The 19,394-nt window shown below is 64.5% G+C and overlaps 2 protein-coding genes across 4 annotated transcripts in view; one reads left to right on the top strand and one right to left on the bottom strand.

The window, feature by feature from the left end:
• STK32C (serine/threonine kinase 32C) overlaps positions 1–1,919 on the top strand; it is a 78,569-nt gene extending 76,650 nt beyond the window's left edge. For both annotated transcript variants that reach the window (XM_058698198.1, XM_058698197.1), the window contains exons 11-12: positions 261–328; positions 1,249–1,919. In XM_058698198.1, coding sequence (XP_058554181.1) covers positions 261–328; positions 1,249–1,387 — 207 coding nt within the window. In that variant the 3' untranslated portion in view covers positions 1,388–1,919. The remainder of the gene's footprint in view (positions 1–260; positions 329–1,248) is intronic.
• Positions 1,920–3,347: 1,428 nt separating this feature from the next.
• DPYSL4 (dihydropyrimidinase like 4) lies at positions 3,348–19,160 on the bottom strand. 2 transcript variants are annotated; one of them, XM_058698185.1, is made up of 14 exons: positions 18,888–19,160; positions 15,334–15,422; positions 14,659–14,843; positions 12,505–12,669; positions 11,864–11,925; positions 11,689–11,769; positions 10,198–10,266; positions 9,722–9,842; positions 8,723–8,879; positions 8,303–8,444; positions 7,429–7,599; positions 6,945–7,124; positions 5,098–5,263; positions 3,348–4,265 (listed from the first exon to the last, which is right to left on the bottom strand). In XM_058698185.1, the coding sequence occupies exons 1-14, from the start codon at positions 19,143–19,145 to the stop codon at positions 4,174–4,176; spliced, it is 1,938 nt and encodes a 645-aa protein (XP_058554168.1). In that variant the 5' UTR covers positions 19,146–19,160; the 3' UTR covers positions 3,348–4,173. The 2 variants fall into 2 exon arrangements, with proteins under 2 accessions (XP_058554168.1, XP_058554169.1); XM_058698186.1 differs by lacking the exon at positions 18,888–19,160 and adding an exon at positions 17,748–17,950.
• Positions 19,161–19,394: the final 234 nt, after the last annotated feature.

Genomic DNA, 19,394 nt, shown 5'->3' with positions numbered 1-19,394 from the left:
GAGGCAGTGGCTGGGCTTCCAAACTGGGCACCCTTTGGTCACTGGCTGAGGGTCGCCCAGGAGATGCAAACTCCCAGATGTTCTGGCTGCCTGAGGGCAGAGTTTCTCCAACAGCCCGGATCAGGTCTCCACAGAAAGCCACAGGTGCAGGCCACAGCAGGGGAAGAGACAGACTGGGAGGGACGCTCGGGAACCCATCTGAGGGGAGGGGAGGGAGTCTAACAGCATCCATTACATTCATTGGTATGTCTTTCTAACAGGAGAATGACTACCTTCAGGACTGCCTTGATGCGATCCAGCAAGACTTTGTGATTTTTAACAGAGAAAAGTGAGTGCGTGCGCTGGGGGGCGGGCAGCAGGGCGCCAAGAGGAGGCGGAGGCTCTCTGGGCCACACAGGTCCTGAGCCCCAGCAGCCATAGGGCATCAGGGGACCGGGGAAGCAGGTCCCCACCCTCCCAGGGAGGGAGAGTGGGAGGCCCCTGCTCAGGCTTGTGTGGGAGGGAGGGGAGCTTGGGAGCTTGCACTTCTAAACTGAGGTCTAACAGCCAGCCTCTCCTGAGGAGAGACTCCGCGGACTTCCCAGCGGGGGGTGATGGCTGGGCAGTCCTGCAGTCACATGGACTGATATCCCTCCCTCGTGCACGCCACACTTTCCTGAACGTCAGGGACCATGGGACAGAAAGGGCACAGCCGGTTAGCAGGAAGCTAGGACAGGCCTCAGACAGCTAAGACACCTGCTGCAGTGGAGGGAGGAAGCCCAGCGCTGCGGGCCCAGGAGAGGGGTGGTAAGGTGCAGCACGGAGGGCTTCCTGGAGGAGGCAGCTCTGCACTCCGGTGACCAGGACGATGTGTGGGCACTGGTTTAGGGCACTGGCTGCCATCCTGGAGGCCGGAGGCCTGGATAAGGACACTCAGGCAAGCTCTTGACAAGCTTTGTTCCAAAACTGCTGACCCACAGGACATGCCCTTACACTAGGTGTCCTTCTCGGCTCTGGCTCCCCAGCCCCACTGTTGCAGTCTGAGGCCTCAGTGGTCGGGCAGGGTGCTGCTGGGCTGGGCTGACCCCTGGCCCACCCCACGTCCATTCTCTGCCCCCTGCGGTGCCTGGAGGGGCACTTCTTCAGGCGAGTCCCTGGGGGACCCATTCTGCAAGTCCTGGGCCAAGGCCGGGGTTGGGGGTGGCCAGAAGCGTCCTGCGGCTGCCGGAGAGGCTGCAGAAAGCCCCTCCTTGTGTTTCCCCCCCACAGGCTGAAGAAGAGCCAGGACCCCGCGAGCGAGCCGCCGCCGGCCCCCGGGGCCGGGGAGGCTGCTGAGGACCGCGAGGGGACGCGCCCCGCCCTGTCCATGTGCGGCCCCATCTGCCCCTCCCGCCTCACCGAGAGTTAGCTCCCGCTGCTTTGCAGACCCAGGTCTGCCAGGAGGACAGGACGGGGTGGCGGGCAGAGGCCCAGCGTGGACATTCCCCGCCGAGCAGCCCGGCCCCTCCCAGCACAGACCCCGGGCCTGGTGGCCCCGCTGCTCCCTGGCCTTGTTTGCACGGGGACGGGCTGACTGCCGAGCCTGCTCGAGGGCTCTCCGTGGCCCATGGCAACCGCCGGGAGTGGGGGACACGCCCCGGTGGCTCCGTTACCTGCAATGGTGGCAGGAGGCCTGCGGCCTCCGCTGGTGCCCCCCCACCCCCACCCCTCCGGCCCACCACTGGCAAGCCACAGAGGCTCCAGTGCCACCAGCCTCAGCTGAACATAAGCCCTCGGCACCGGCCCCGCCGTCGGCTGCCGGACGTCCGTGCACTGGCTCCCCGGGGCGCACGGAGTCTCGTGCGGAAAGGTGAGGAGTGTTTTTATAGACACATTGTTCTGGCGACTTCTGCTGTGTTTCTGTACAGTTGTCACCTCTGAGCATCACGACCTAAGAGCTGCTCGGTGTCCAGTGTCGCGCGTGTTGTAAGCCTGCAGGGGTTGTACAAAGCGGGGGGGCGGGCAGAGGCGGAGCCTGCTGGCGGGAACGGGGCGGGACAGAGGCGGAGTCGGCCAGCGGAGGCACGGAAGAGGCGGGGCCCGTCGATGAGGGCGGGGCAGAGGCGGAGCCTGTCGGTGGGGTGGGGCAGGGGCGGAGTCTGCCGACGGGGCCGGTGGCGAAGCCTGCCAGTGGGGTGGGGGCAGAGGAGCCCGGGGCAGCGGAGAACCAGAACCAGATCCAGAACCGCAGGTTGCGTGAGAAAAGAGCTGGCTGAGTTGGGCAGAGGGAGCTCCCCGCTCGCCGAGGGCCGGGGGGGGTTCATGTCAGAGACAACCCCGTGTGCCCACGCAGGGGACACAGGAGTCCCTACCGGGAAGCCAGGGTCCAGAGGTGGGCAGCTGCAGGACACCTGTGGGTGGTGCCAGCCCCCAGAGAAAGTTCTAGGTGGAGACCTGGTGGTTCCAGAGGCAAGAACGAAGAAGAGGTTTAGGGTTCTGTAAAACCTTGTGAATCTCAGCGTGCACTTTGAGACACCAGGGGATAGCACACCCCTTTCCTGTGCTGGCTGTGCGGATGTGGGTGTGACCTGGCTCCTCGATCACCTCTCGCCTGTGCCTGGACGTCGGCCCCGGCGGAGTCTCGGAAATGCAGCTCCGAGGCTGCACTGACCAAACAGATCTGGGGACCACCAGGTCGGGCCTTCTCCTGGGGGCAGCCCCACAGGAAGCCCAGATTCCAGGCTGGGGCTGTGCTCCCCCAGAGAGCACAGCTGGAAAAGCTCCCTGGTCACCACCAGGAATGGGCGCTGCAGGCGCAGGGTGGAAGGGACTGTCCCCGACCGGTGCAGCTTGTCGTCCCCCTGACCATGAACACCCTGCTCTGAGAGCAAATACACCCTTCGGGGACATTCCACACCTGGAGCAGAGAAGCAGCACGATTTCTATGAAAGCAGTGAGGCCAGGCCATCAGTGCCTTCTGAGTCAAAGCCCTGGTTTGCTCTGTCTTGAGGGGGCAGGGCCCGGGGCGCACATCTGCGGGGGACACAGGCCTCAGGCTGGGGCTGCACCACCTTCTTGGCCCGTCTTGTCAGAACGTGGCGGAGGTCGTCCAGCCCAACTCTCTCGCTCTGCGCATCTGGCCACGGGCCACACCAGCATCTGCTGGCCGTGTCTGAGCTGCAGGCCTGGGTGCGGCCACAGTTCCCGGGCCCCTTCCCTTGAGAGGAAGAGCCAGCCCTGCCCCGTCTCTACCCAGAGGCCGAGCAGAGCCATCCTGAGGGGTGGCTGGCCGTCTGCGCAGCCAGCACGAATGTTCTCCAGTGCCCCGCACGCGAACTGCTGGTGGGGACGTGGTGCGGGTTCAGAGAAGTCGGGGCTCCACACGCCAGCAGCTTCTAGCCCAGACGCCTTTAATAGACCCCATTCCCGTCCGCGCGGGGCAGAGGCGGCCGCTCGGGCTGTGGGTGGCATGCAGGTTCCTGGCTACAGCTGTCCTTGGTGCACGATGTGCTGCGCTAATCAACTACCAGACCGCACACTTGGTCGTAAAAGGAGAGCATCTCAGCTAAAGGATCCTAAAACTCCCCTGGACTCGGGCTACTACAAGAGCGGAAGTTTGGTCCTTGGCAACGTACGAACGAGGCTGCCCTTTGCGAAGTTCCTGATGGGTCCCTGAAATCACAGCAGCTCTGGGGCAGGGGGCTCAGCTCACGGGCGCTCCCCCCCCATACCGAGGCGGACAGGGATGGGGGGCAGGTTGCACCTTCACCCCCAGGAGCAGAGGGGAGGCCTGGAGCTCCGTGGGGCAGTGATTCGTAACGGGACGGGAGCCGACGCCCCAGCCTTGCGGCCGGGCCTGCTGTTCACGCGTTTGCGGGGCCCCCGTGGTTCCCGTGGTCCTGGCGGGGCGGCAGCCCTGCCTTTGTGAAGCACCCAGCTGTCCTTCGGGGCCACCTGAGCTGACTCCGCCATCACATCCAGCCTCTTCAACCTGGCAGTGAAACCCCCCAAATTCAGCCCTTTCCTTGCACAGGCTCCTCGTACAGGACCTGGGACCCCAAAGGGGTAGTTTCTTGGAGGGGGGGGGGGGGAAGGTGAGGCCAAGCACCTTTAAGGTAAGTCTGACAAAGGGAGAGCTATGTGAGGTGAGCAGCCCCGGCCAGCCGCCGCCCCGTGGGTGGGACAGCACTGGCTCGCCGGGTCCCACGCAGACACCTAGGACAGCGAGGTGATGTTGGAACGTCCGCCAGGGGGCGCCATGATCTTCTGAGCCGTGCGTCGCGCAATGTGGTCGTCCGCCTGGGACCCTGCAGAACGGGTGGGCATGAGGGCAGGGGCACGGATGCGCTGGCTGCACCCGTAACCGGGGCCATGGCTGCGGAGCCCCCGCGCACCCACACCGCGGACAGCCTGGCGCACGGACGAGCAGACCATGCAGACGCTCTCACACCAAGGCCGCGGGTGTGCGGGAAGTGAGGTGGGGCAGCCAGGCCTGCTCGTCCCACCTGTGGGTCTGGGTCCCACAACAAGAGAAGCCTGCCCCTAGCTTTTATGATGACCCCAGGAGGCCAGCAGGGACTCTGCCGCCAGTGAGAGGGAGGACAGGCGGGGACGTCAGGGGTGGGAAGAGGTAGGACCCGGGCCCGGTGCATCTGCAGGGATCTGTCACAGCACAGCCAAGACCCTGACCAGAGGCCCAAGGGGCAGCCTGCACCCTGGGCCCCTGGAGCCCTCCACGGTGTCCCTGCGTGTCCCCATGTGCTCACAGAGCCCTTCCTCATGTGCCTGACATGCAACTCCCGGGCTGGAGGGGCCAGACCCCACACGGCACCCGGCACAGACATCGCGTGCCCACCCCGTCACTGAGCCCTCTCCACAGCGCGAATGATCCAAGTAGGGGTCACCACAGCCACACTGGGGCAGACGCTGGAGCAGGAGGGCCTCCCCACTGGCCCCTGTGGGGTGGGGGTAGCATGTCCTGCCCCCTCCATCCCCACACTCCCCATCTGCGGACGGTTGTGGGTGGTCTGCGGCTTTGCTGAACTCACCCTGCCACAGGCTGGGTGCTGGTGCCCACCCCGGGGGCGCTTCCTGACCCTCGGGACGCTCCAGCGGAGCCCCCACCCCAGCTCCACTCACCAGACAGGCTGAACCCCGACTGGTGCAGGTTGCGCACCGGTGGGACCGAGATCTTCCCTGGGCAGGACGCGCGGGCCTGGGCACCGCCCCCCGGCTTGGCGGGCACCATCACCTCGTGGACAGGCCCGTCGTATAGGCCTCGGGGCACGCCGTGGATCTCCGCCAGCTGTGGGGCCGAGGGGGCTGGGCGTCAGGGGGGCCGAGCCTGCTCCGCTCCACGGGCCCCCCTCTGCCAGGCTCTGGAACCCCAGGGCTCCCAGCCAACGGAGGGGTTCCTCCCGCGACCACCCGCAAACCTTGAATGCACCCCTCCCTCCCCGCTCCCCCCTACACAGTGTGCATGTCCCTCCCTGCTCACGCCTGTGCACACGGCCCCTCTTCCCCTGAGGCTAGAGGACACGCTTAGACAAGGGCAGCCCTGAGGACATGGCCTCTTTAAGGAAGGGGAAGCCGGCCCCCGTGGCCACTGCCTCATCAGTAGACTTCATTCATGGCCCCAGCAGAGCCCCCACCCCAGCCCCGAGGAAGCCCTGGGTCCTGTCCTCCCTGAAAACGGCCCCAAAGCCAGAGACGTTTCCCCAGTAGCCACCATGATGGACAAACGGTCCGTGGACGAAGCAAAACCCTCCTGTGTGCCGTTTCCTGCTGGCGCCTCCCTGGGGTTCACACTCAGACTCGTGACTGTTGCCAGTCCCAGGGGGTCACCACAGGGTGCGGGGGGGCAAGTGTGGGGCTTCGAGTCCGACGGCTTGGGTCTGAGTCCACACCCCGCCTCCAGCACCCACGGTGAGGGACCGGGAGCCACCTCTCCCTGCCTGGACTGCGTGTGGGGGCAGGGTCTGCAGGAGCCCAGCAGCGGACCCCCACCCCTCTGGGCGGGAGGCGGAGGGGGATGCCTGGACTTCCGGCCCGGGCTCTGCACCTGGGCCGGCTGGGCCGCGTTCTCCAGGCCCCAGCTCGGGGAGCAGCTGTGTGGCCCTCACGCCCTGAGACAGCGGCATCTCCGGGAGTTAGAGCAGATTCCACTCTCCTTCCCCCTGGAGGAGACCATCACCCCGGCCCCCGGCCCACCCTGGAAGCTGGCCCTCCTTGCTCTGAGCTCAGACAACGTCCTTCTAGAAAGCTGGATAAAGCAAACCTGTGTGTACAGTAATTTTGTGTACACGTGTGCGTGTGTGTGTGTGCGAGCCAGCCACGCGTGCCGCGGGGCCGGTCAGACGCCCGGTGCGTCCCTCAGACACGGGGGGCAGCTCAGCCAAGGGTTGCAGGAAGGAAGGAAAGATGTGGAAAGTACTCCCAAATCCCCGGTTCATAAAGCTGCCATAAAGCCTACAGGCCCCTGCTTGTTTGTGAACGCGCGTCCATGCACGGGCGGCGGGGTGGGGGGGCTCCCACGGTGCCCCCGCACAGTCTACGGCGCTCACTCAGAGAGGCGGCCACCACTTTTGTTGTGCCACTTGGGTAATAAAAGTTTGCATGGAGGGGCGCCAGAGGGGGCTCAGCCTGTTAAGCACCCGACTCTTGGTTTAGGCTCAGGTCATGATCTCGCGGTTCATGGGTTCGAGCCCCGGGTCAGGCTCTGTGCTGACAGCTCGGAGCCTGGAGCCTGCTTCGGATTCTGGGTCTCCCTCTCTCTCTGCTCCTCCTCCCTCCCCCTCAAGATAAATAAAGATTTAAAAAAACAAAAGTACATAAAGCCACTACTAAGAACCGACTCCCCAAGCAGGTGCTGGTCCCACTTATTTCCGCCGGGCCAGGCTGACCAGGAGGAGAAACCTCGTGGAGGTGGACGAGGTCGGAGAAGTCCAAGCCATCCCCCGCCCCGCCCCGGCCGGCTCCAGCCTTACCCGGTTGCGCGCCTTTATCCTCTTGTAGACGAAGTCGGGAAACGTCTTCCGAGGGATGAAGCGGCCGGCCCCGGGGGTGACGAACATGTTCCCGTCCTCCATCACCACCCTGCCCTGACTCACGACCACCGTGGGGGCCCCTCGGCACTCGAGGCCTTCAAAAATGTTGTACTCCACGTTCTGGGGAGACAGGGTGGAGGGCAGGCCTCACCCCCCTGCGGGCTGACCGGCACCCTCGGAGCCCTAGGGCCCCCGTTCTAGGACCTCTGAGAACCGGTCACCCCGGCTGGGCCGGAACTCGGACGGAACTGGCCACAACGGGCCGTGCCAGTTTCTAAAACGCGTGTCTCGGGAGGAAGGGCCTGCGGATGAGCCCGTAACAGGGCTGAGTCTCCCGCAAGGCAGGGCAGGTAGGTGGTGCAGGTCCCTGGGGCTCCCCCAGCCCTGACCCTGACGCTGACCCAGGGACTCAGGCTTCTCTTACCAGGTTGTGGCTCTTGGCAGAGATGATTTTTGTGGCCCTGGGGTTCCAAATGACCAGGTCGGCGTCAGAGCCCACAGCCACACGCCCCTTCCTCGGGTAAATGTTGAAGATTTTGGCCGCGTTCGTACTGGTCACAGCGACAAACTCATTCTCATCCATCTTCCCTGAGGCCTGGGAAACAAGAGGGCCAAGGTGAGGCGGGGGGGGGGGGGGGGGGGGGGGGCGGGGGGTGCTTGTCCGAACAGCCCTCGGGGGTCTGGTCTCGCGGCCTTTGTGTGGACGCCAGCCCCTGTCCCCAGGCAGCAGGCGGCGTCAGAACCGTGCTCCCAGGGCGTCGGAGGGCCCCGCTGTCGCAAACCCACGCGTCCCTGTTGGGCCCTGCACACCAGCACCGTGCTCACCCTGTGAGGCCATCAGCGGCCAGGTTTTGCTGACGTCTATCTCCCCTGGAGGACATGACCGTCCCCTGGGGTGGCCAGGCCTCGGGAAGAAGGGGGACGAGAGCAGGGCTAGTGTCCGGGCCTCTGCGGGGGCAGGAGCTCAGGGCGGGAGTGCGGGGGTGCAGGCAGTCTGAGGGAACGTCAGGCCTTTGGGGGAGACCGGGCATGATCCCATCACAAACAGCGACCCGGCTCTCCCGGATGCATTCTGCAGGTGACCTGGTCGCCCCACAGCGGCGGGAGTTTCCTCCAGGGGTACCAGAATTGAATGTCTGGGGAGCCCTGGATGGCAGGGCTGGGGGCGTGATGCCCCGGGGACACGACACACCCCGACCGGTGTTCCAGGCGGTGTGTTTACTGGGTAAGTGGCTTTCTGTTCTGAGGGACCGGCGGGGGGCAGGGGGGATGGCCCACGACCCCCAGTCCGCACGCACCACACACTTCTCCCAGACCACAGACATCCGCTCCTCGATGCCGTTGGTGCCCTCAGGGATGAGTGTGAAGTTGTCCTTGCCAACGGCCTTCTGGGCGGTGGTGAAGGTGCAGTGGGCACTGCCGGTCACCTGGAGGTCCCCGCTGAGGAAAGGGGGGGTCAGGGGAGCCCACCGCGGCCTGATTTTCCTGAGCCGGCTTCGCCCCCCTGCCCGGCCAGCACAGCCCACGGGGGCCAGAGGCTGTCCCGGAGCAGCGCTGGGCACGGCCGGTGGCTCAGCACGGGGACGGGAGGGCCAGGGCGGATCGGCGTGGGTTCTCTGCCCGGGGGGGGGGGGGGGGGTCCCGGCCCGCAGCTCGTGCAGAAGCCCAGGGCTGCTGGGGGCTGAGGTCGTGGCGGGGCGCCCGGAGGGGCTTCTTACCTGGACAGCAGGGAGGTGAGGCGGTCTGCGGTGGTGGGGTCCGGGTTGATGGGGGGGGACGTGACGAAGGCCGCGGCCTTTGCCCAGTTCTTGCTCCAGTAGTGGGAGCCGTCGGTGCCCAGGCTGGCGGTGATGGGCTCCCCAAACACGACCACCCCTGCAGGGAGGCCCGTGAGAGGCACCCCCACAGGCTGCGTGCCCCCCGGACCCGGGCAGGGTAGGGCCCTTCGCGCCGTGCTCTTGCTACGCCCCTCAATTTCCAAACCCTGGATGGCTCGTCTCTGCCTTCCAGGACACCCGGACCTTCCCACGTGGGGGTCCCCTCCATACCCTCCCCTTCACACCACCTGCCAGAGGTCGGGCCTGCCGGGGAATCAGCTGGGCCGAGGGCAGGAAACGTGGTCAACTCTGCCCGCCCCTGCCGGTCTGAGGCCTGTCCTCTAGGACCCCCGTTCTTCTGTGTCCCCACCGCCTCCTCCACTGGGGGCGTTCTGTGGGCAGAGGCCACCCGGGCTCGCAGTGTGTGCACCCCAGCTCCTGGAGGCACGGAGGCACCCAGCACACAGTGATGTGGGGCTCCCAGCGCAGGGCAGGGGGGCGAGGTCCCATCAGGCATAGGGTCAGCTGTCCCTCACACACACGCGCGCACACACACACACACACACGCACAGCTGTGTCGCTTCTGTGCACACAGGACCGACGGGCCCCTTGTTTCATGGCCCCTGGTGAACAGCTGCTACCTCGATGAGACAGGAGGCCCGGCCCCACCTGTACAGGGACAGGGCGCCTGTGTCTCCTGCAGGACTCACCCCTGGAGCCCCCGCCCGAGGCCCCACCGCCGAGAGGCCAGGCAGGGTGGCCGCTGCTTCTCCATCAGGCCTGCCCTGCTCTGAGCCTCAGTTCAGCCAGCTGGGCCCCCAGTCCTGAGAACGCAACCCCCGATCCCTGAGAGATCCGCCCCCACCCCCAAGCGTCTGGGGCCCAGGGCCCGGCACTCACCCCTGCGCTTGGCTTGGGCGACCATGTCGGCCGCACCCTTGCTCATCACTTTGGTGACGTACAGGGGGCAGTTGGCCTGCTTGGCAACGGTGATGGCACGGAACACGGCCTCGGCCTCCACCTGGGGACGGGAGCTCAGACTGAGCGGGCCCTGGGGCCTCCTGACTGGTGTGGGCATGGACGGCCACCATCACCCACAGATCCCGGGCCCAGAGGGGGTAGCGTGAGTGACTGAGGACCCCAGCCTGCAGTTCAGTGCCCAGGAGGGTCTAGGTTGACCCACGTGGTTCCCAGAGCCTGACCTCACCGCCTTCTTGGCCTTGGGTAAAGGACCACCGGTGGTGATGGGGGACATGAGCCAGAGGAGGACCAGCGAGTCACAGCCCTGGACGCCCACGGGGTCAGGTCCACTCCCGTGAAGTGGCTATCTGGGATGCGGTCAGGGCTGGGACGGCGCTCAGCGGGCAAACTCCTACCTCCTCGGGGCGGCTGAGCACGTGGCCCTCGGGGCCGGTGATGCCAAGCTCCAGCAACCGCTTCTGCTCCTAAAAACACGGACAGGACATCACAGTCCGGCCCGGGTACAGACGGAGTCTCACAGAGCCTCAGTCTGGGTGTGACGTAGGCAGCCCAGGAGACCCCGCCCCCAAGATGTGCCCTGCCCCCCTGACGCTCATGTGAGCTCTCCTCCCCTACACTGAGCTCTGGGCCTCCAGGCCCCCGAATCCCCAACTACAGAGAACTCAGAACGGAGGAGTAGGGCGGGTCTGGAGAGGAGTGACCCCAGCTCCCTACATTACAGATGAGGTCGGGGCTTGGAGAGGGCACCCCGCCTGCCATACTGTGTTCGCCAGCAGGGGGCATCCAGGAGTACACTGGGGGCTCCGCGGTCAGGGGTGGACAGAATGCACCTTCCCCAGCACGCCCTTGAAGATCTGTGCCTCTCGCATGAATATGTGGATCCGGGAGTCACCGTGAAGAACCGGCGAGAAGCAGAATCCCGTGGACCCAATAACACGACTCCCCACACTGGTGGGGTCTCCCTGGCATGCTCTGCCCACCTGCCTGCGTACTGAGCCAGACCCACGGCGTTCTCCTAACTGAAGCCCGGCCTGGCCTTGGACCAGAGAGGCCACACACAGCACCTGGCGCTCTCGTGGCGGGGTGGGTGGATGAGGACCTGGGAACCCCACGTGCCCCTCCCCAGGTGTCACCACTTTGCTTTCAACTGGGGATGAGGCAGAGCCCAACCCACCAGGAAGCTTCTCTGTGTCTGGGATGCCAGGGAGGCATGCTGCCCCGTGAGGAGCCCCCGCACCTCCCAGCACCCACAGCATCTGTACCTGCGGGCGCCGACCCCACAGCCCAGGCACAGGGGCAGGTGGGGGCCAGGACCTGTGCTCAGTGACCACAAGGAACAATTAATTCTCTGTGGGGCCTCGATCCACAGGGGCAGAGGACACCAGGAAAGCCTGTCTCGGTCCCCCCGGAAGCAACATTTTGGTTCTGGGAAACTTCTGATAAGAACTGTGATGATCAGGGTCGCCTGGGGGGCTCAGTCAGTTAAGCATCCGACTTCGGCTCAGGTCATGATCTCACGGTCCGTGGGTTCGAGCCCCACATCGGGCTCTGTGCCGACAGCTCAGAGCCTGGAGCCTGCTTCGGATTCTGTGTCTCCCTCTCTCTCTCGGCCCCTCCCCCCCTCCTCAAAAATGAATAAACGTTAAAAAAATTGAAAAGAAAAAGAAGTGTGATGATCACGGAGGAATCTCTATTATGGACAAAAGCCCCCAGGCCCCCCAACTCCCTGCTTGCTTGACCTCTGATCCAGGGCAGCCTGCCTACCAGAATACATCCACTGTTCCCTCCCTGGGGGTTTGTGCGACAAAGTGCCCACATGTGAGTGTCCAGAAGCCACCCGACCCCTCATCCGCCCCCGCCCATCCTGCGGGCAGCCCTCCGGGCACCTCTTCCACAATGTCCCCGTTCTCTGCGTGCACTTGGGCCAGGGCACCCAGGTCCCGGATGATGCTGAAGATCTCGTACATCTGGGAAGAGAGTGCACAAGGCATGTGGGGCTGTGTGCACCCTGCCAGCGGCCTGAAGCACCCGCTGTCCCCTCCTGTCAGCCCCTGCCCTCACCTGGCCGTCGGTGCACTGGTACCTGTCCTTGTACGCCATGAAGACCAGGAAAGAGTTCACACCTGGAGGACACGCAGGGGGGATCAGATGCCCAGCCGCTGTCGGTCCGACGCCCGGGAGCCTCCCCTGCTCCCTGATCTCCTCTCCCACGGGCCTGCTCGTAACTAACTTGTGTCAAATCCCCAAGAAGCTGTGATGTGGGTTTTGCTTCAGGACTTTTGATTAAAAGAAATTAAGCCTTGTTCACAGACTGGCTTTTCAGTGCAGACAGCACAGAGAACTGCAGGTTGGAAAGTATTCCCTTCCTAAAAGGACGCTAGGAAAACTTGTAGCTCTTGTCTTTCGTCCACGACAGGGACAAGGGGCCCGGGCTGCAGCTGAGGACAGTGACAGGACCCGTCCCTCAGACACAGAGGCAGGTGACCTCCTGCTCTGGATCCTCTGCAAGTAGAACAGACCTTCCAATTTGTCCTTCTTCTCCCCAGCTCCCAACCCCCCCACCCTGGGGTCAAACAGAGGCAGAGTCCAGTCTGGCCAGGGGCTGGGGGTAGGGGCCCTTTCCAGCCAATACCAGGGAAGCATGGACCCCCATGCCTACCCACCCTCCAGCCACCCCACCCGGCCTCTGGACATGCCCTTACCTTTGTCCTTGACCAGGGCCTCCAGCTCCTCCCTGATGCTCTCATGCCAGCGGGGGACATCCACGTGGAGGGAGTAGTCACAGCAGGCCCCACTGTCTGCGCGCTCCCGCCACTGCTCATAGGCTGCCAGCAGGCTCACACCCGTGTCGGGAAACACGTGGTCCACTGTGGGGGGGCAGTGCGGTCAGCCGAGCCCCCACTCTGGTCACCGGGAACCACCTTGGCCCCCAAGGGAGACTGGTTTCATGTTCCCAAGAGATCAGGAAGTGCCTTTGAAAAAGCCGTGGAGAGGCCACGGGTCGCTTCCGTGAGGCTGGTGCTGCTATGAACCTGCTCATTGGTCCTGTCCAAAGAGGCACCTTCTGCCTCATATCCCTTGGCCTTCTCTGAGCAGAGAGAAAGCCCAGACTCAAGCCACCCACGCCCTGACGGACACGTTCACCCCAAGGAGCACTGGTGGCCGTCCAGAGCCTTAACCTCCAACACAGGTGTCTACGGGAGTGAGCGCACCTGGAGGGCCAGTGGAGGGCGGCGAAGCAGGTGCTGCTGCTGTCCGTGGTGCTGAACCTGGCCAGCCGGCCTGGAACAGCAGCACCGGGCTGGCTCCCCTTACTTGAACCTCACTGACTACACACAACACCACCACCCCACCCCTGGGGAAACCAGGAGAGCACTTGGCCACTACACCATCACTTCCCCCACCCAACCTCAGGTCCAAGGTCCAAACACTGCTCACGGTCTCCCCTGGGTGCCGGGAAAGAGCTCAGAGTAGGGGTGGCCAACGGGAAGGCACACCCACCCAAGGGTTACTGGCAAACGCTGTGCCTTCCCCCAGCAGACTGTGGGTCCCCCCCCATGTGGGTCTCCCATGCTCCCCACAGGTCAGATCTCACGCCCAGGACCCTGGGGAAGAGGGTGCTACCCTGCCCTGTGGTCCCTGCATGGCTCCAGCCTGGGGAAGACGGTTAGCCAGAGGCCAGCTTCAAGCCACACAGCATCTCTCTGTCCTCACAGTGACACCTCATGGCTTGTCTGATGCCTGGGCACTGGCACGAGCAGGTAACAATCACAAAGTGTCCTGGCTGGCCGGGGCCACCAGTGATGAGCATGAGCAGTGACCTAAAATGGCCAGTCTCCTCAAACTAAAAAACAAGACCATTGTCGGCTTGTTGGTGTTTGCTTCATGGTTGAGTACACCAAACGAAGCCGTGGTTTGGGCAATAGCTAAACATAACTTGTGAAGCAGCCCAGAGTCCTCAGGGCAGCCTTCCTGGTGGCAGCACTGACAGCATGCACCGCGTGCCAGGCACAACAGAGCAACTTGTGCACTGACTCCCTTAGCCCCACAGCCGTCTAAGGAGGCTCTTCCCCTCCCGCCCGCCTCACAGGTTAGCAAAGCGTGGCTTCTAGAAGTTAGGTGAGTTACTGAAGTCAAACAGCTGGAATGTGAAGCCAGGGTTCAACCAGGCGTGTTAGACCAGGTCTTAACCCCAGCACTGCACTGCCAGCTGGTGGCATTCAAGGCCATGAGAGGAGGGCTGGGGTCTCGTCCTGGCTCTGAGCTTGGCACAGTCAAGTTCACCTCAGGCAGGTGAATCCGCCTTGCAAGCTGTTAGGTAGGCGGGGCTTGTCTGCCGAGCTCCCAGGGTTTACGAGCTACAGGTGGCACAGAGCCAGCACTGAAGAAAGGGCAACTCTGGTGGCTGCTGATCAGATAACAGTAAGTATTCCTGTCGTGCTTTTTCTGAAAACGTAGCCTCCTTCTCGACATGGGCAGGAACTTTGTGCAAACCGAGTTTCAGAGGCTCAGGAGCAAACGTGTCTGCTTCAGACATGACCCCTCCCCTCATGCAAGGCATTCTGGTTTGGAAAACCTAGTCCTTGGCCGGCTGCCAGCTTCCCAGGAAATAAGAAATTCCTGGGCACACATCCATTTGCTCCCATGGAAATCCCAGGAGCACGCCGGAGCTGGCCAAGGCAAGATGACTCACAACGTGAACGGGGAGAACAAACGCATACGCGAGGCTTTCTTAGACTGAAAGGTAATAAAAGGAAATAGACCAAAAAATCGCTCTATTGTAAGGCTCTTCCTGCAACACAGAAGCCTGGCCGGCAGAGCCTGGGATGGATGCTTTGCACGCGGGAGACACTCACGTATCATGGTGGTCCCTCCCGCTAGGGCGGCCTTGGTCCCCTGGCAGAAGTCATCAGCTGGCGTCATGCCCAGGACGGGCATCTGCAGCCTCGTGTGGACGTCCACTCCGCCTGGCAGGACCATCAGGCCATGGGCGTCGATGGTTTTGATGCCTCCAGGGACAATGAGGTTTTCTCCAATTTGTCTGAAAGCAACAAAGATTACTTAACTGGTCTGGCCTCCGGAGACCGTCAGAGAGCATGGCATACCAGCCGTGGGCTTGAGACAGTCAACACAGAAGACCCACCCTGGGCACTGCCCTGCGGTGCCCACCTGGGTTCCACGTGTTGCTCTAGGGACTAGAGCCGCTGACAGGAGCAGAGACGCTGACAGGTGTGGTCAGTAAGTATTTATTAAGCACCTACTGCGAGCCCTGAATCATCCTACAGCTGTGATAACACACATAAATGTGTGAGCCACTGTCCTGCTTCCCAAGACCTTGCCACTAACTGGCAAGATTCTGTTGTCACTAGAGGCCTGGGCTGGGGCTCTTTCCAGGGAACGGGATTTTGGAAAAGAAAAAACAAAACAAAACAAAACATTTAGGTGGAGTTCACCCAAAGGTGAACTTGTGGACAATGTGCAATCAATGTGCACACGTGTGATCTGTGAAGATATTTGAGGCAGAAACTTACTTTATCAAACCGTCTTCCACATACAAATCAGCATAAAAGGACTGGTCATCATTCACGATCTTCCCGCCTTTGATCAAAAGGCGGTCACTCTATTGGAAGCAAACAAAAGACAGGTTTTCTCCAAATTGAGCTATTCAACATCCTCTCCAAAACTTCTTCCTCTAGAATTAGGATTGGAACACTCGGATGCAATGTGTACACATAGAAATGAGCGAGGAAGCCAGCACTGTCTCCCACCCCCACGAATGGGGCAGAGGGGTCTGGAGGCCACTGTGGCTCACGGGCAGTGTTCAGTGATGGAAATGGGGGTGTTGCCTGGTGCTCTCTTAGGCTGTCTGGGGGTGCTGAGGGGCCGAGGAGGGATAGAGTCCAGAGAGGCTGGGACTCGGGAGGCAGGAGCTGCTGATGGAGAGGCCATGGGGCTGAAGGGCCAGGAAGACATCAGGGTGACCATAGGCCGTGGTGCTGCCTGGAGGTACCCCACGTGGGTGGACAAAGTGCCAGCAGGCGAGGCCAGCTGGTGGGTCACCTGCACAGCGTGGAGCTGTGGCACCGGGTGGGGCTGGCCCAGTGCTCAGCAGCCATAAACCCACTTCTAGGAACCCCGCCAAGTGGTGGGGAGGTGCAAAGTGGGGCAGAAAGTGGGGTGTCATGCACGGAACTTGGCACGGACTCGGGAGAATGATGGGGAGAAACGTGGAAAAGGAGCAGAGACACAGAAGGCTGTGGACGAGCACCCCGCTCGGCAGCCCTTTCCTCCTGTTCCCGTGTTTGAGCCTCAACACCCCTCTGACCTGGCCCGGCAGGAACGACAAGTGTGCCTCACAGGGAGGCGTGGCTCTCCACGCACCAACAGCCAAGGCCACAGGAGCCAGGCTGTGCAGTGCAGTTAGCAGGAACCCCAAGAGCCCGCTGAGGTGCACATGACCCGTCACGGGGGGGGCTTCCTCACTACGTGATCCTCCTCTCGTCCTCATTTCCATTTGGACTGACTTCTCAGGATTGTATCGATTCGTAAAACCACCCCCCACTGTCTACAAAACAGCTGATGAGCCAGGCCACGGGCCAAGTGCAGCCCCCAGTGGACTGACCATCCTCAAGTAAGCCCAAGGAAACCCTGACCAGGAAGACGAAGGCTTTGGCAGAAGAGAGCTGTGGTCTGTGTGTCCCCCCAACCCAGGCAGGAGGACACCTGTGGCCTGTGTGCCCCCCCCACCCAGGTAGGAAGACCTTACTTGTGGTCTGTGTGTCCCCCCCCCCCCCCCCCCCCCCCAGGCAGGAAGACATTTGTGGTCTGTGTGCCCTGCCCCACCCAGGTAGGAAGACCTTACTTGCGGTCTTTTACATCCCTCCCCTTCCCAGGCACCTGAACTCACACTTTGGGAACCTTCCTGGGTTTGGAACCAAGAGGGAAATGCAGCTGGGATGAGGTGCTCACCAGGATGAGGCCGGAAGTTCCCCTAAACAAGCCATCTTGTGTCTGACTCCCCCTCCCCCCCCCACAAAACCCCAACCCCGTGCAAGCCACTGGCAGACTTCCCCAATCGGGCTGGACCCCGAGCCAGTCGAGGCAAGACCCCCTCCAGTCCGCGAAGGACAGGGGCTCCTTCCTCCCGGAGTATCTCTCAGGACGGGAATCCGCAAGCCCACCGCCCTCCTGACGAGGTCAACTCCAGAGTCGGGTCTCAGCCTCGCGGGCGCCCCCTGCCACGGTCCAGCTGGCGCCGGGGCGCCTCCCTCCCCCTCCCTCCGCCGGCTCCCGGCCGGCCGCCTGGAGGGGGCGGCTTTGTTTGCTGGCAGCGCGGGGTGAACCGTCTGACCTCCCTCGCCCTCGCTTGTGGTTGTTGGGGGGGTCTCCCCTCCCGAGGGCCGGGGCTGCCGGGGTGCCCGCTCAGCGGCTACGAGGGAGCGCTCGCCTCCCCTGGGGTCTCCGAACCCCGGCTCCGTGGAGGGGTTCGGGCCTCCAGGGGCTCCAGGCTGAGCCGCGGGGGCTGAGGCGCTTTGTCTCGGACAAAGAGCTCCCCGCGCGGCGGAGGCGCGGTCCGGAGCCAGGCCAGCCGCGCCGCGCGGGGGACGCACCCGAGGCCCGGCCGGCGGTGCCAACAAAAGGCCGCGCGTCCCGGGAGGACGCCGAGACCGGATCTCCCCGCCTCGGCGCGCGGCCGCCGCGGGGAAGGAGGCCCCTCCCCGCTTGGGGGAGCAGGCCTCTCCCGGCCCCGCGCCCTCCCTGGCGCACAGGAGGGCCCGGGACCTGTGCGTCCGGCGCGGCGCTCGCTGGAAGGACCAGCGCCGGGAGGGGGGCACCCACGCGGGCTAGACGCGGAGCGCAGCAAGCTGGGCGCGGAGCCGGGACGGTCCGGCCCCGGCGGTGGGCAGGGGGCGCGGGGTGAAGGGGGGTCCGGAGCGGGGCTCACCGTGATCCGAGGGATGTTCTTCTTGCCCTGGAAGGACATCCTGCTCCTCCCGCCCGCGCGGCCCCCACGCTCGGCCGGCGCGGCCTAGCTCAAAAGGAGCGGCCCTGGGGGTCCCGGGCGGGGGCGCGCAGAGCCCGGGCCTGTACGCGGGGGCGCCGGGCTTCCGAGTGCGAGCACGCCGGGCCGCGCGGCTCCGGTGCCGAGCCCCGCCCCCGGGCCCGCCCCGCCCCCGGCCCGCAGCTGCTCCTTTGCATTCAAGCCCCGCCCCAGCCGTGCTCAGTACCCACCCGCTAGCCGCCCCGGCGGAGGCCACAGTACCCCAGCCGTGCTCAGTAACCCCTCCACCCCGGGCCCCGGCGAAGGCCACAGGCGGGACCCCTGCGCCCCCGTCGCGGCGCGGACCCGCGGACGCACGCTGCCTGGGGAGGGGGAGAGGGCTGCGACAAGTCCTGGCCGCCGCGTGTGCGGAGTTTGGCCCCCGGAAAGAGGGTGATGTCCGGCCAAGTCCTGCAGGCCCCGCCCTCGCCCCTGCCCTGCCAGGGCCCGCCGCCTGCTCCCTGGTGACCCGACGCACCCAAGGCCACTGGGATTGATCCTAATCTCAAGTCCAGGCCCGGGCGCTGCGGGAGCCGGACTCCCTCCGGGAAGGCGCCTCTGGCCAAAGCCTGGCTCCTTCGCATCCTATGGTCCAGGCCCGGATCGGGACGCAGGGCGGTGTACTGGCTCCGGGACCCCGCGGTGGACACACCTCCCGCAAGGCTGCTCCACGGCCGGCCGCGTGAAGCTTGGGGACAGGAGGAAGGGGACAAGGGCACAAGTTAAGGAGGCACAGAGATAGGAAGGCAGAGCGAGACTGAGACATGCAGAGAAAGAGAGCTACCCAGAGCCCCTGACAGACCGGAGAAGCAGAACCAAGGCAGAAGAGGCCCGACGCGCGTGGGTTCAGGACAGCGAGTTTCCCGGGGACAGACTCGGCCAGTCAGGGAGAGGGAGGCCCCTCCCTGAGCCCTCACGTCCCCTCGGAGAGGCTGCGGGTTTGGGAAGAGAACCAGCCCCTGGTCCACGCCCCTGCGGCCTGCCCTCCCTGCGGCTTCTCACTGTCTGCTTTTGGGTCAAGCGGGGCGGCCCTCCCAGACTTGCCGCGGCCTCCGGGTCATCTCGGCGGGGCTCGCCGGGTCCCTCTGGGTCGCCAGGTGGCCCGCTGTACTGCTCTCCAGCCCGAGGGCTCCGACGGCCACCGCCCGACGCGTCCAGCTGCAGCGTCTTGTTCTCAAAGGCGTCCTCCACGCAGCGGAAAACGCCGCCGAGCCTGGGCCGGGCCCGCGGGCTGCCTGAGCCCAGCGTCCCCGGGCCCGCGGGCAGAGGCTCCGCGGGCTCCTGCGGCCGGCGTGCGGCCATGGAGGGAGCGGGCGAGGGGTCGCGGGTCCCGGAGCCTCCTGCGGCGGGTGTGCGCGCGGCGCGTGACCCGGCCGACCCGGCCCGGCTCCCCCCGCCCCCGCCCCCGCCCCCAAACCGACCCCAAACCGAACCCGAGCCCGCGCGCGGGGCTGGCGCTGTCCGCGCAGAGAGTGCTGAACGCGCCGAGCCGGCCCGAGGGCTCGCGTTCCGTCTGGGCGAAGCCAGGGTTCCCACCTCCCGCCCACCCAG

This window comes from Neofelis nebulosa, chromosome 13 (assembly GCF_028018385.1).
Source record: "Neofelis nebulosa isolate mNeoNeb1 chromosome 13, mNeoNeb1.pri, whole genome shotgun sequence".
NCBI lineage: Eukaryota > Metazoa > Chordata > Mammalia > Carnivora > Felidae > Neofelis > Neofelis nebulosa.
This window is presented reverse-complemented; position numbering and strand designations above follow the sequence as displayed.